This window comes from Abramis brama (assembly GCF_963993115.1).
Source record: "Abramis brama genome assembly, chromosome: 1".
NCBI classification, from domain to species: Eukaryota; Metazoa; Chordata; class Actinopteri; order Cypriniformes; family Leuciscidae; genus Abramis; species Abramis brama.
Genome location: NC_139963.1, coordinates 71,106,720 through 71,120,349, shown reverse-complemented (window position 1 = coordinate 71,120,349; position 13,630 = coordinate 71,106,720). Strand labels below are relative to the sequence as shown.

General features: G+C 39.5%; 1 protein-coding gene across 1 annotated transcript in view; it reads left to right on the top strand.

Moving 5' to 3' along the window:
• Positions 1-10,967, top strand: part of LOC311094449 (uncharacterized protein) — a 108,173-nt gene extending 97,206 nt beyond the window's left edge. Inside the window, exon 4 of the mRNA XM_084132408.1 lies at positions 7,191-10,967. Within this exon, the coding sequence (XP_083988534.1) occupies positions 7,191-9,011 (1,821 nt within the window). The 3' untranslated portion in view covers positions 9,012-10,967. The remainder of the gene's footprint in view (positions 1-7,190) is intronic.
• The last annotated feature ends 2,663 nt before the right edge of the window (positions 10,968-13,630 follow it).

Below are 13,630 nucleotides of genomic sequence, written 5' to 3'. Positions count from 1 at the left end.
ATCCTGGAAAATCTACCTCAGAAGTGCTGGAAGTTTCATTTCGAGGAGCAACGTATCCAGCTGAGGAATAGGTCAGTTAGTGTACACGCAAAAAGACTGTTTAAATATGAATCGCGTTTCTGTGTGTGAATGAATGAATGCACAGATGTGCGCTGTTGTGTAGCTACTACAGCTGGCACAAATACTGTTTAAAAATGAATCTCGTTTTTGTGTGTGAATAAATGAACAGCTTTTACCAAACTCTATTGCTATACTGAGATGAGTAAAAATCGACTACAAAAATCGGATAGATTATAAAGTTTTTACTGTAAAATACTGGCACATCAAATAAGCTTATAATGTTGCCAATTTCTGCTCATATGTTTATTGTTTCTTTATATATATATTATGTTTTGTCAGAAATAAAGTAATCAACTAAGATGTTGTTATAGTGTTTGTTCCAATGTAGGCTATATTCAAACTAATGAATCCTAACTTTGAAATACGTATGATAAAATGTATACTTTAGTTTTTACAAAGAAAGATTACACTGGAAATATTGTTAATTTTAATTGTTGTTGTAATTGTATAAACTTTTTAATAAAATAGCAAAAAAAAAATATATATACAAGGATAGATGTAAACAAAATCTTAAAAGGTCTTATAAGCCTTCTCTTTAAATTATTTTTATTGTGTTTTATTAGTGACACATTTGGGTAGAGAATATATTCCAAAACTTTCTGAAAATACAGTATGAGAACAATTAACTGTACAATTACTAGAAATGTTTACCTTGGTTATTATACAATTTGCAAGCACACTTTGTGAAAAAAACAACAACTGTGTTTCCAACTGTGAACCAATGTTATATGTATGTATATGTATATATATATATATATATATATATATATATATATATATATTGCTCTTGCATTCTTTCTTGTGGCTCAGTGACACACCTGAATTAATGGCTCATTATGTATACATTGTCTCCTCAGGTGTGAATCACTCAATATTCATGATGGTGTTGGATCGTTGACGCATATTGCCTTTCCAAACAAAAAGTGTCTTACAAAATTTAAATCAATGTATTGTTTTATGTGAATGATTAGGCAGGATGATTTTCACATCATTTTGAAGAAAAAACTCTAGGCGACAAAATGCATTATTCAGAAGTCCTGTTGACACATATTTAGTATGTGTGTTTGTGGCCTTATTTCAGAAACTTTCATTTTTAGTTTTTTAAATAACCATGCATAAACATTATTCTCTCAAAAATACAAACATGTACATGCATGTTTCTCACATATTATGGTAGCCCTGTTTGTGCTAAATAGTGTAATTACACCTTTGCCATTAATATGTTTATAAGCAACTGAAAAAATAACAAATGTCAGGGCATGTCAAAACATCTCAAGGACCCCAAAAACACCTCAGACCCCAGAGGGTTAAGTAGCTTTGGATCACCTTTTCTATAGCATTGTGCAGAGACACGCCTCTGAGTCCTCTTTTGAGCCAAAATACTGTTTTGTCTTGTTTGCTGGCTCAGTGGCGTCACCTGCTTCAGGTCCCGCTGTTGTAGCCTGAGCAGAAGCTGTTGATGGGCCCGGCTTCCTCTGTCACCTTAGCTGTGAGTTCTGCAGTCACTGCTGTCCCAGTGCTTTTGATCCTGTCATCGTTGTTATAGTGGTTTTTGAACCGTGGGTCAAGTGTGGATGGCAAACTCACCAACTCTTGGTGTTCAGGTACTCCAAAATGGTTTGTTTTATTTTTTTTTTTATTTTTTTTTCGGTTAGCTCTGTGTCATCAGACTTCACCGTCAGAACTTCAGTGTTGAACAAGGACAAGACAGGTTTTAAGTAAGAAACTGTTACTCACCTGACAGAGCGTCTGTAAATTCTAGCAGAGGACCAAGTGCTTTGCTTACCGCCTACAGCACCTCAACATCTCGCCATGTTGGCACAAGGTGCCTGTGCTTTTTGTCTGCAGTTAAAACACGGCGAATGGCCTTTTCCTGCTCAAGAAACCTCTCAATCATGCACTGTCTTGAGTGAGCCCCATCTTGTTGGTGACTCTGTGATCAGTTTGTGTTGAGGAAGCTTCAGCTGCTCTTGTGCATCAGCAAGAGCCTTTTTCTTTTTTCCAGCTGCTGGAAATTTTCTTGCAAACTCCAATGGCTCTGTCTATTCTAGGGTCCCGCATGCTCCTCTCTGGAAAACATTTAAAATAAAACACAAGATAGACTTAAAACATTTTGAGTCCATTGAACATTCAAATTGTGAAGGTATGAATGACTTCTGTTTTACGTAAATTTAATTTCACAGAAGCACCAAAATTGCTTACCAATGGCAATATGAAGCCTGTGGCCAAAACAAGGAAGCCGCTGCCAGTTGTTAATCTGTAGTGCACTGACAACGTTAGCCCCGCTGTCTGTTGTCATGCAAACCATGCAATCTTCGGGCAAAAACCATGATGATGCCAGCGCATCTTTTAGACCTTGAGCAATTATGTCGCCTGTGTGGTCATCTGGAAAGTAAGATGTCTGCAGACAGTAGCTTTGGAGTTGTCAAGTTTCATCAATGAAATGTGCTGTCAGGGAGAGGTATGGCTGTGACGTTCTGCTTGTCCACAAATCAGTGGTTGTGGCAAAATGTAAAACCTTCTGCACTTCATGCACAAGAGTCTGGCGACATGATTCATACAATTTAGGCGGCGCTGTTTCACTAAAGTATTTTCGTCCAGGCAGTTATTTTAAAATTTTTAAGTTTTTAAACAGCTTTTAAAGACGTTAGACCCAACAGCTTTTTATGACGTTATTTATTTGCTATCATCTCCGTGATCTCTGCTCTGCATCGAGTCTGAATCTGACCACTAAAACTTTAAGATTAAACAAGACTGTTGTTAATTTCTATTGTAAAATCTAAAGCGCGGTTTGGCGGTCCCTCACTGAAGCTTTGGTAACTGGGTTTTCTCCGAGTCTGATCTGATGACTCTGATCGCACGGGTATTACACACAATGTTAAACAGACCCAGAACCCAAAGTAATAGATTCGGACCCGAACCGGACCTGGCTTATCATTTAAAATATAGACCCGAACCCGTACGGGTCCTGGGTCGGGTCCCGGGTCAACGGGTCTCAGGTTCACTGTGAAGACCTCTACCTGGAATAACATTCCTGTCCCAAAATTTTGTCCTTACCCTATCCCTACCCCTAAACCTAACCCTACCCATAACTTTTCCCTAAAATCAGAGGGAAATGATAGGTGAATGACACTGATGTTGAAGCACCTCACCCTGGGTCTAAGCCTAAACTTGTCATAAAAAGTAAACTTGTTCCTCAAATCTGATTGGTTGATTGGAAAGTTGTTCCTGGATCAACATGTGGTACTTGGTAAAATCACGTTCACCATCTTGGCATCTGTCGCTTTTTCTGTCGTAAGGAACTTTCTTGGTAAATGAATCGGCCAAAGTTTGTTGCGTGTGTTTTTTTATTTTATTTTACCCTGTCAGCTGCAGGCGCGTCGTGTTCGGCTGACTCGCGAAGCTTTTCATAATCCTCATATTCAGTGCGATGGGTAGTTGGAAGATGGTGAAAGAGATTGGTCGTCGAGCTGCTTTTGACTGTAACCGACTTTCGGCACATTTTGCAGATCGGTGTCTTTTGACTAACATCTGACCTTTCAAAACCAAACCACCTCCATGCAAGTGATGACGACCCACGTCTAGGAATTAAATCTAGCGCGGACTGTGAGTTTGCTGGTGTTTAAATATCTTCTCTCACAGTTTCTTTGCTCATTTTAACTTCTGTCAAGCACCACACGCTCTGAATGCACGTGTCACGTGTGCAGCCTTGCGCGCCGTCAATAGGCTTTATGCCCAGCTCCACCACTTCCTGAACTTCAGCCAGCTCCTTTGTTTCCTGTCTGCCATTATTGGACAAACTGATTAATCCAGGTGTGCCTGACCTCAGTAACAATAATCAGACACACCTGGATGAATCAAGTTTGTCCAATAATGGCAGACAGGAAACAAAGGAGCTGGCTGAAGTTCAGGAAGTAGTGGAGCTGGGCATAAAGCCTATTCCTGAACAATTGATCCAGCGTTTTGATTGGTTACTCGATAATAAGATTTTGCATATCGTTTAAACAACAATTATGATATTATCACAAACGATGTATATCGCACACCCCTAGATCAACGCGGTACAGTTTGTGTAAAAACTGAGACTGTAGGCTTGTTTGAGATGTGCAAAATCTGAGCAGAACCAATCACCGGTGATCAGCGCGAGATGCATGCTGGTTAGAAATGTGTCTAATTTAAATTAAATCCAGTTTATTAGCAACACTATGAACGAGCGTCAATCCCTCGATATCCGCCTGATCTCACAGGTGTCAAATCCACTACTAGAAGAGAAGAGAGATCTGTCCGTCTCGCCTGAACTTTCTTCACTCCTCATCTCACTCCAGCACCTAGTCTCGCACAATTCAGGCAAAGCATCTCAAACAAGCCTATTGGGTTGAGATTATTTTCTTGTCTTCCTATCATGCAGTAGAAAGAGCCCAGATGATGTCACTTCCTGAGTGTCACAATTTTTAAGAATTGTCAATTTTTATTTTTTGTTTGTGAAAGGAGGAAATCATGTCAGGAGAAACAGTGTTGAGTGAAACGTACAGTAGGACACAGATAATGCTAATAAAAATAGTTAATTTAAATCTAGTTAAAGCTGCGGCCAATTTACACTGAGCTTTTGAAGTTTCTACAGACACTGCAACGGTTGTGAAATGACGTCACATATTACAAATAATAATAACTAAACAATTAAAAATAATCCACTCCACTTGAATGCTGAACGCTTGTGTTATTTCTCACAGAGTTTGTGTTTCTGAATAAGTAATATGCAATTTTCTACCCTGGTTTTGAGCCTAGCTCCTGAAACGCTCGGTTTTTATGGGTGTGCCGCATTGAAGACTTGGAAGTAAATGCCCACTGCTATAATTGGGCTACAGTTTTCCATATGAGTTTCAACTGACACCCGTCAGTACATGTGAGGGGACATGTAAGTCGGTGGGCGGGGCTAAACCGGCAGTGTTGAAGCAGGCGTTGATCATCTTCTGTGGAGGCGGGGTTTCATACCCTTTGATGTCATAGATCCCCACTTTGAAAAACCTGTCATTCGCTGTGCCTGGTGTCAATAAAAGCATTTATTGGACTAACAAGGAAGTTTTCAGCTCTGAAACTTACAGGATATTCTTATAATATGATGACCTCTTATATGTCAAAAGCTCAAGGGACATTTGATTTCTCAGTTCATCACCCCACCCTGCTATTTTTCACCCAAAAATAATAATTGGAAGATAAATTTACCTCATTCATGGATGAATAAAGACATATAATCAATGTATAAAAAAGCATCAAATCATCATAAAATTTTATAGCAGTTATCTACTTTCTACTATTACATCAGGGCTCACTTTCATGTCTTTTCACTTTATATTTCTCTCTTTTAACCCTTTTAATCCGGCTGTGTCGTCACAGACACAAACCAGCAAGCTGTATTTATTTTACCATAACTCTTCAACTGTTTACACTATCAAAACCATTCAAATTACTCCTAAAAAAGACAACATGCGCTTTTCAGCAATATACGGCTTTATTGCGGTTATTGTAGGGATGGGCAATATATCGCATGACACTGTTAGGCGCATCTCATCAGTAAAGCCGGTTCCTTGATTAGTAGTAAATCGCCATCACCTGCTTTCAGATGGAGCGACATTTACTGCACAGAGCCGCATTAATTATCACGGACGTATCGCCTGCGATAATTAATGCAATATGGCTCAGCTTGTCAGTTAACTATGGCTCTGTGTAGTAAATGCCACTCCATCTGAAAGCAGGTGATGGCGATTTACTACTAATCAAGGAACCGGCTTTACTGATGAGATAGGGCTGCACAATTAATCGAATTTCTAATCGCGATTACGATTATGGACGCCAAGATTACGTAATCGTTCAAAGCCGCGATTACAAAAAAAAAAAAAAAAAAAAAATCCACTCTGCGTGCATTTAGAGCATATAAGAGGCGACTCACAACTACTTCAGAAAACCCAGCACAATAGGAACTACCAGGCAGCGTCGTATGTGTACGCTGAAATAAAAAGTCTTTCACCTCTGAAAAACGGACGTTCCTGTCATGTCAGCCGTTATAGGCTACTGTGTTTGTAGCACACTCTTCAATTGCACGCGCAAATGCGGCGGCGCGCGCTGTGTATAAAGTGCAAAGGAAACTATGAGCGTGCAACGTTGTTACGTTGTAAATTATTAAGTCACGAAATAAAAGTAAAATACCAATAAATCACGTTACTGGTATGTCGTGTGTTAGCTGAGAAGGATTTGCATGCAGGCATGATTTTCATTCTATTCACCAGGAGCAGTTTCCATGTTTCATTAACAGTTCTTGTTAATATTGTGTATTCACCATGGTAACTGTCGTTTCAATATTAACCCCAAAATGCCACTTTATTTTCACTTTGTGTTATTTTTTATATTTTTAAATGACTGTGGTGGCTCATACCAACATTTTATTAACAAAAGCTAGTTTGGGACTGCTATTTAATAGCTTTAGCATCTATACCTAATGTTTATTTCTTAGTAGTCTTTACTATTAGTCATATTCTTACAATTTATGTGTATGTTAAGTAAAGGGTGTGTGTTCACAATTTTTAAGTAAACATGTATAATAATATGTCTATATATATATATATATATATATATATATATATATATATATATATATATATATATATATATATATATATATATATTCAATGTAAATTGTGATAATCGTAATTAATAATCGCAATTACAATTTCAAGGGAATAATCGGCAATTATGATTTTTGTCATAATCGTGCAGCCCTATGATGAGATGCGCCTAACAATGTCATGCGATATATCGCCCATCCCTAGGTTATTGTCATGCTTCCTGTCAGTAAATGACAGCTGCTTTCTGGCAGAGCGGGAAGGAAGGATTTTCACAGAGAGATACAAAGCGCAGCCAGTTAGAGTGTTTCTGATTGCATAAAATAATAAAAGAAACAAACAAGTTCATGGCGAATGAAGTGGTAATGAATGAAATTAAATTTAATATTTTTTTTTTTCCTCTCAGACCAGATGGAAGAGAGCAAGGAGAGTGAAGAACTGAGTGAAGTGAAGGAGGAGAGTGAAGTGAAGGAGGAGAGTGAAGTGAAGGAGGAGAGAGAAGAACTGAGTGAAGTGACGGAGGAGAGTGAAGAACTGAGTGAAGTGACGGAGGAGAGTGAAGAACTGAGTGAAGTGAAGGAGAATGATGAACTGAGTGAAGTGACGGAGGAGAGTGAAGAACTGAGTGAAGTGAAGGAGGAGAATGATGAACTGAGTGAAGTGAAGGAGGAGAATGATGAACTGAGTGAAGTGAAGGAGGAGAGAGAAGAACTGATAGAAGTGAAGGAGGAGAGTGAAGAACTGAGTGAAGTGAAGGAGGAGAGTGAAGAACTGAGTGAAGTGAAGGAGGAGAATGATGAACTGAGTGAAGTAATGGAGGAGCGTGAAGAACTGAGTGAAGTGGAGGAGGAACCTGGAGAAAAACCCTTGAGTCGCTCAAAGAAAAGAAGAGCCAAGAAATCTTTCACCTGCACTCAGTGTGGAAAGAGCTTCACAACCAAACAAAATCTTGAGATTCACATGAGGATCCACTCTGGAGAGAAGCCGTTCATGTGTGATCAGTGTGGAAAAACATTTCTTAGGTTATCAGACCTGAAGTCACACCTGACAGTTCATATGAAGGAGAGGCCACATTCATGTTCTGTGTGTGGAAAGAGTTTTTCATGGCTGCAATATTTACATAGACATGAGAAAATACACACTGGTGTGAGAGAGTACATGTGCTTTGAGTGTGAGAAGACTTTTACTACAGCAAGCAGTTTAAAACAGCACCAGAGAATTCACACTGGAGAAAAACCTTACAAGTGTTTACATTGTGACAAGAGATTCAGTCAGTCAACAGATCTGAAAAAACATGAGAGGATCCACACTGGAGAAAAACCTTACAAGTGTTCACACTGTGACAAGAGATTCAGTCTGTCAGCATCTCTGAAAACACATGAGAGGATCCACACTGGAGAAAAACCTTACAAGTGTTCACACTGTGACAAGAGATTCAGTCTGTCAGCAGATCTGAAAGCACATGAGATGATCCACACTGGAGAAAAACCTTACAAGTGTTCACACTGTGACAAGAGATTCAGTCTGTCAGCATCTATGAAAACACATGAGAGGATCCACACTGGAGAGAAACCTTACAAGTGTTCACACTGTGACAAGAGATTCAGTCAGTCAGCAGATCTGAAAACACATGAGATGTTCCACACTGGAGGAAAACCTTACAAGTGTTCACACTGTGACAAGAGATTCAGTGACTCATCATATCTGAAAACACATGAGAGGATCCACACTGGAGAAAAACCTTACAAGTGTTCACACTGTGACAAGAGATTCAGTCAGTCATCATCTATGAAAACACATGAGAGGATCCACACTGGAGAGAAACCTTACAAGTGTACACACTGTGACAAGAGATTCAGTCGATCAGAACATCTGAAAACACATGAGAGGATCCACACTGGAGGAAAACCTTACAAGTGTTCACACTGTGACAAGAGATTCAGTGACTCATCATATCTGAAAACACATGAGAGGATCCACACTGGAGAAAAACCTTACAAGTGTTCACACTGTGACAAGAGATTCAGTCTGTCAGCAGATCTGAAAAGACATGAGGTGATCCACACTGGAGAAAAACCTTACAAGTGTTCACACTGTGACAAGAGATTCAGTCACTCATCATATCTGAAAAAACATGAGAGGATCCACAGCAGAGAGAAGCCGCACACGTGTGATCAGTGTGGGAAGAGTTTCTCTTTTAAAAGTGACCTGAAGCTACACATGAAGATCCATGCAGTGGAGAAACCACATCACCTCAGTCTGAGATCACTGTAGCTCATCTTTATGTGCTGAGAAACATGTTTTTTCTAAGTTAGTTTCCCAACAGCCACGATGAGCGACAGGACATTTTCACATTAACACAAATGTTCGGCACAAAATTCACATGAGATTTGTCTGTTCAGACCAATGCAAAAAAATGTCAGTAAATGCAGTGTAAATTTCTGACAGTAGGTGGCGCTCATGGAAAAGTGTAAAAACAACAACGCTGAGCAACTTTCTGTTTCTGACACCTGCTTGTCATGCTTGCTACAGACTGCAATTTTTGCCATTTCTATAAGATTATAAATCGCACTGTACGATATGTATCTAACAAACTTGGTATGACATTTTGGATGTAATGTAATATGGACATGGACGTAATGACATAATGGTGATTACTGTACTGTCCAAAATCTTACAATGTGCACCGGGCAAGAAAGAACATCAAACAGTATTTTCATGTCTTAAAACAGCCATTTCTATTGTTGTATTTGTCACTCATGCGCGTTGAATTTGTTTTGCAGTACCCGTGACCTTAGCGTTGCAAGCGCCAACACTATACTGTTTGAGCTACAGGAGAAGATAACTGACTAGAAGATAACAAGCCACCAAAATTCATCAACTAACCATTTAGAAATGTCCTGTTGCATTCTACATGTGGTCACTTCTTGAGTCTATCCATCATTCTCTGACTCTGGTTTGCAAAGGCAAATTTTTTTTTGAAATGTGTTTGTGTGAGGTAATGAAGAAAGCTGCGCCCCCAGTGCCTGAGTAGGACTGTCGCGATAACCGCAATATTGCAGTACCGCGCTACTGACAAGCCATCCGCAGAGGAATGCAAGTAACCGCAGCAACCGCGATATTTGCATGTTTTCTTTTTTTATAAGGCAATATCCTTCTTGTTTTGAACTCCGTGCATGTGTATTGAATGTTAACCCTCTGGGGACCAAGAACGCGCCGGCGCGTTTTGCTCGTTTTTTTTTTTTAGCAATGAAAATAAACACTAAATGCTCTGTTAATTTTGATCTTTCATTTTCGTGTAATACATCAATCGATCCTGTTCAGTTTCTATTTTTTTTCTGTATACTCACAATAAAAATAAAGTGTTTTGCTTTTTGACAAATAAAGAAAAATTAACATGATGCGATTTCTCCCTTCTCTCTGTCAGTAAACTCCCATTTGAAACGCGTTCGAAAATGATCTATAACTCCGCGAAAATTCAGTCAAACAGGCAAACAGACCCACGGGCATAAAGCTTGAGATCGCATCTGTTAAATGAAGTCATTTATATAAAAAACAAATATTCTCAGCTTCTGTAATCTGTATAAAAAGAGAGCGAATCCAGTCGAGCTCATTGCGAGCTAATTCACAGTAATGTGACCACTCCCCGGAGAGCGCGTGCTATTCAAACGCAAATTCTGAGGGGTGTGAAACGCCCACATCAGCTGTAAACAAAGCGCGTCGCGATCGAGTGAGGCATAATATAGCCTACCTTATGGAGAAAAGATTCCTCAGAACAGTGCTGATATGAGGAGCAATATCTCCTGATATGAGGAGCAGATTCCGCTGAGGAGTGAGGTAGGCTGTTTTCTTTTCTCACGTGTGGAATAACGTTATGGAATAACGTTAGTGTAGGCCTATGCAAACCGCAAAAAGATGAATCGCATTTCTATAATATGACTCGCCTTTCTGTGAGATGAATGTAGGGGACATATTTGTAAAGACTGTTTAGCCTAAATATGAATCGCGCGTCTGTGTGTGAAAGAATAAACTGCTTTGCTATAGCCTACTGAGATGAGTAAAAATCGAATGGAATAATATTGTTATGTTGAAATAAAATGTATTTGTATAATCAACGTATTAAACTGCAAAAAAAAAATACTATTTTTGTCAAAAATAAATTCATAGACTAAGATGTTAGATGTTCCAATGTTGGCTATATTCAAACTAATGAATACATATGATAAAATGTAGGCCTATAATCTTTTTTTTATATATAGGCTATATATATATAAAGAAAGAGTACAGTTGAAATATTGTTGAAATTGTAATTGTTGTAATTGTAACATTTTTAATAAAATAGTAAAACATATTTACAAGAGAGATGTAAGCGAAATCTTAAATGGTCAATATAAGTCTTCTAAATACATCTTTTGTCCTTGCATTGTGGCTCAGTCAGTGTCACACCTGAATGAATGGCTAATTATGCAGAGTCATTATTCAGAGTGGGTGGGACACCTTAATCTAAGGTGTAAACTACTCCTCCCCCTCGCATATTGCCTTTCCAAGCAAAACCTGTTTTACACCATTTAAATCAATGTATTTTTTTTTGTGAACGATAAAGCAAGGCTATTTTTACATCATTTTAAAGCTAGAACTAAAAGGGAAAACATCCATTAGTCAAAAGTCTTGTGGACACATATTTAATATGTGTTTTGTGTTCTTAATTCAGCAAGTTTCATTTTAATTTTTTCCAATAACCACGCATAAACATTATTCTCTTAAAAATACAAACATCTACATACACGTTGCTCGCATATTATGGTAGCCCTGTTTGTGCTATATAGAGTGAATTTACACCTTTGCCATTAACATGTTTATAATTAACTGAAAAAAGCACAAATGTCAAGGCATGTCAGAACATCTCAAGGACCCCAAAAACAGCTTGGTCCCCAGAGGGTTAAATAAGTTAATAAGGATAACAAGACTGTTTTTATCATGGGTATTTGTACAGAGGCTTTGTGGATTTGCACTTAAGCCTAAACAGACAGTGAATGAGAGTGATCGACTTAGCGCGGGCGATTACCTGTGTCTGTCTTTGAGGTCAAGTCATATAAATTTCTGAAAAGGTTGCTGTGCCCAAGGAAAGCAAAATATGTTGGGTCATCCTTTTAACGTTTAAAGGGATACTCCACTTTTTTTTGGAAATAGGCTCAGTTTACTACTCCCCCAGAGTTAAACAGTTGAGTTTTACCATTTTCGATTCCATTCAGCCGATCTCCGGGTCTGGCGGTACCACTTTTAGCATAGCTTAGCATAGGTCATTGAATCGGACAAGACCATTAGCATCTCTCAAAAAAATGACCAAAGAGTTTAGATAATTTTCCTATTTAAAACTTGACTCTTCTGTAGTTACATTGTGTACTAAGACCGACGGAAAATGAAAAGGTTTGATTTTCTAGGTGGATATGGCTAGGAACTATACTCTCATTCCTGCTTAATAATCAAGAAACTTTGTTGCCATACTATGAGTGCAGCAGGCATAATGATGACGCTGTGCTCTTTTAGAAATTTTCAGCTGTTTCATGGTACAATTCAGCACAAGTGGACCTATGAAACTCAAGATATTGGGGGGCTCAACTCAGGGGGGCCACTCACCCGTATCTTTCCAAAAACTCACCCATCCATATCTCGACGCCTCGTAATGCTAGATACACGGGACCAAGTCCAATAGACCAGTTGTGGCCCAATTGCTATGCCCACAATACTTGAGCTCAATAGGGGCAGAAATAAGGGTGGTGCACTACCATTTCTCGGCACCTGGTGGCGCTAGAGAGATGAAACTGAGCCCATTCCACCGCGCATGGACCAGTTAGTACACTTACCGAGTTTCAACTCCCTAACTTAAGATATTGGGGGCACTCACCCATATCTTTCTGAAAACTCACCCGTATCTTTCCAACAACTTACCCGGCAATATCTCAGCGCCTGGTGGCTATGATTTAAGCAATAAAACGTTTAGGGTTATGAAATATGACCAATAATGCACTGACCACGGACAGCCTAAAGAGGTCACATCAAATAAGTTACAGCCCAGCCAACATGTATATGTGGGCCCCACATGGTTTATGCTTGGGCTACGTGGGTACCAAGTGGGCATGGTCCCAAAATGGGCATCTTATCTGGGGCCCACTTGGGTCAGCTAAGTAGGTCCCACATGGGCAAAAACAGGTGGGCTCCCCATGTGGGTCCTAGTTGGGTCACTAATGGGAAATGAGTGCATGGGCTCAAAATGGGCAACACAAATGGGGCCCATTTGGGTTTATCAAATGGGTTAGACATTGGCAAACACAATCAGTCCCATATAGGCTGCCTACATGGGCCCAAGGTAGTACCCACATAGGTAATCTCTATATGGGTTATGCATAGGGCAAAGATATGGGGCCCACTTTGATAAACCATATGGGTCAGACATGGGAAAACACAATCAGTCCTATATAGGCTGCCTACATGGGCCCAAGGTGGTACCCACATAGGTAATCTCTATATGGGCCCTGAATGGGGAAATGCATATGGGGCCCGCTTGGCCAAACCATATGTGTCAGACATGGGCAAACACAATCAGTCCCATATAAGCTGCCAACATGGGCCCAAAGTAGATCCCACATAGGTAATCTCTATATGGGTTATGAATGGGGAAAATATATGGGGCCTACTTTGATAAACCATATGGGTCAGACATGGGCAAACACAATCAGTCCTATATAGGCTGCCAACATGAGCCCAAGGTGGTACCCACATAGGTAATCTCTATATGGGTTATGAATGGGGAAATACATATGGGGCCCACTTTGATTAACCATATGTGTCAGACATGGGCAAACACAATCAGTCCCATATAGGCTGCCAACATG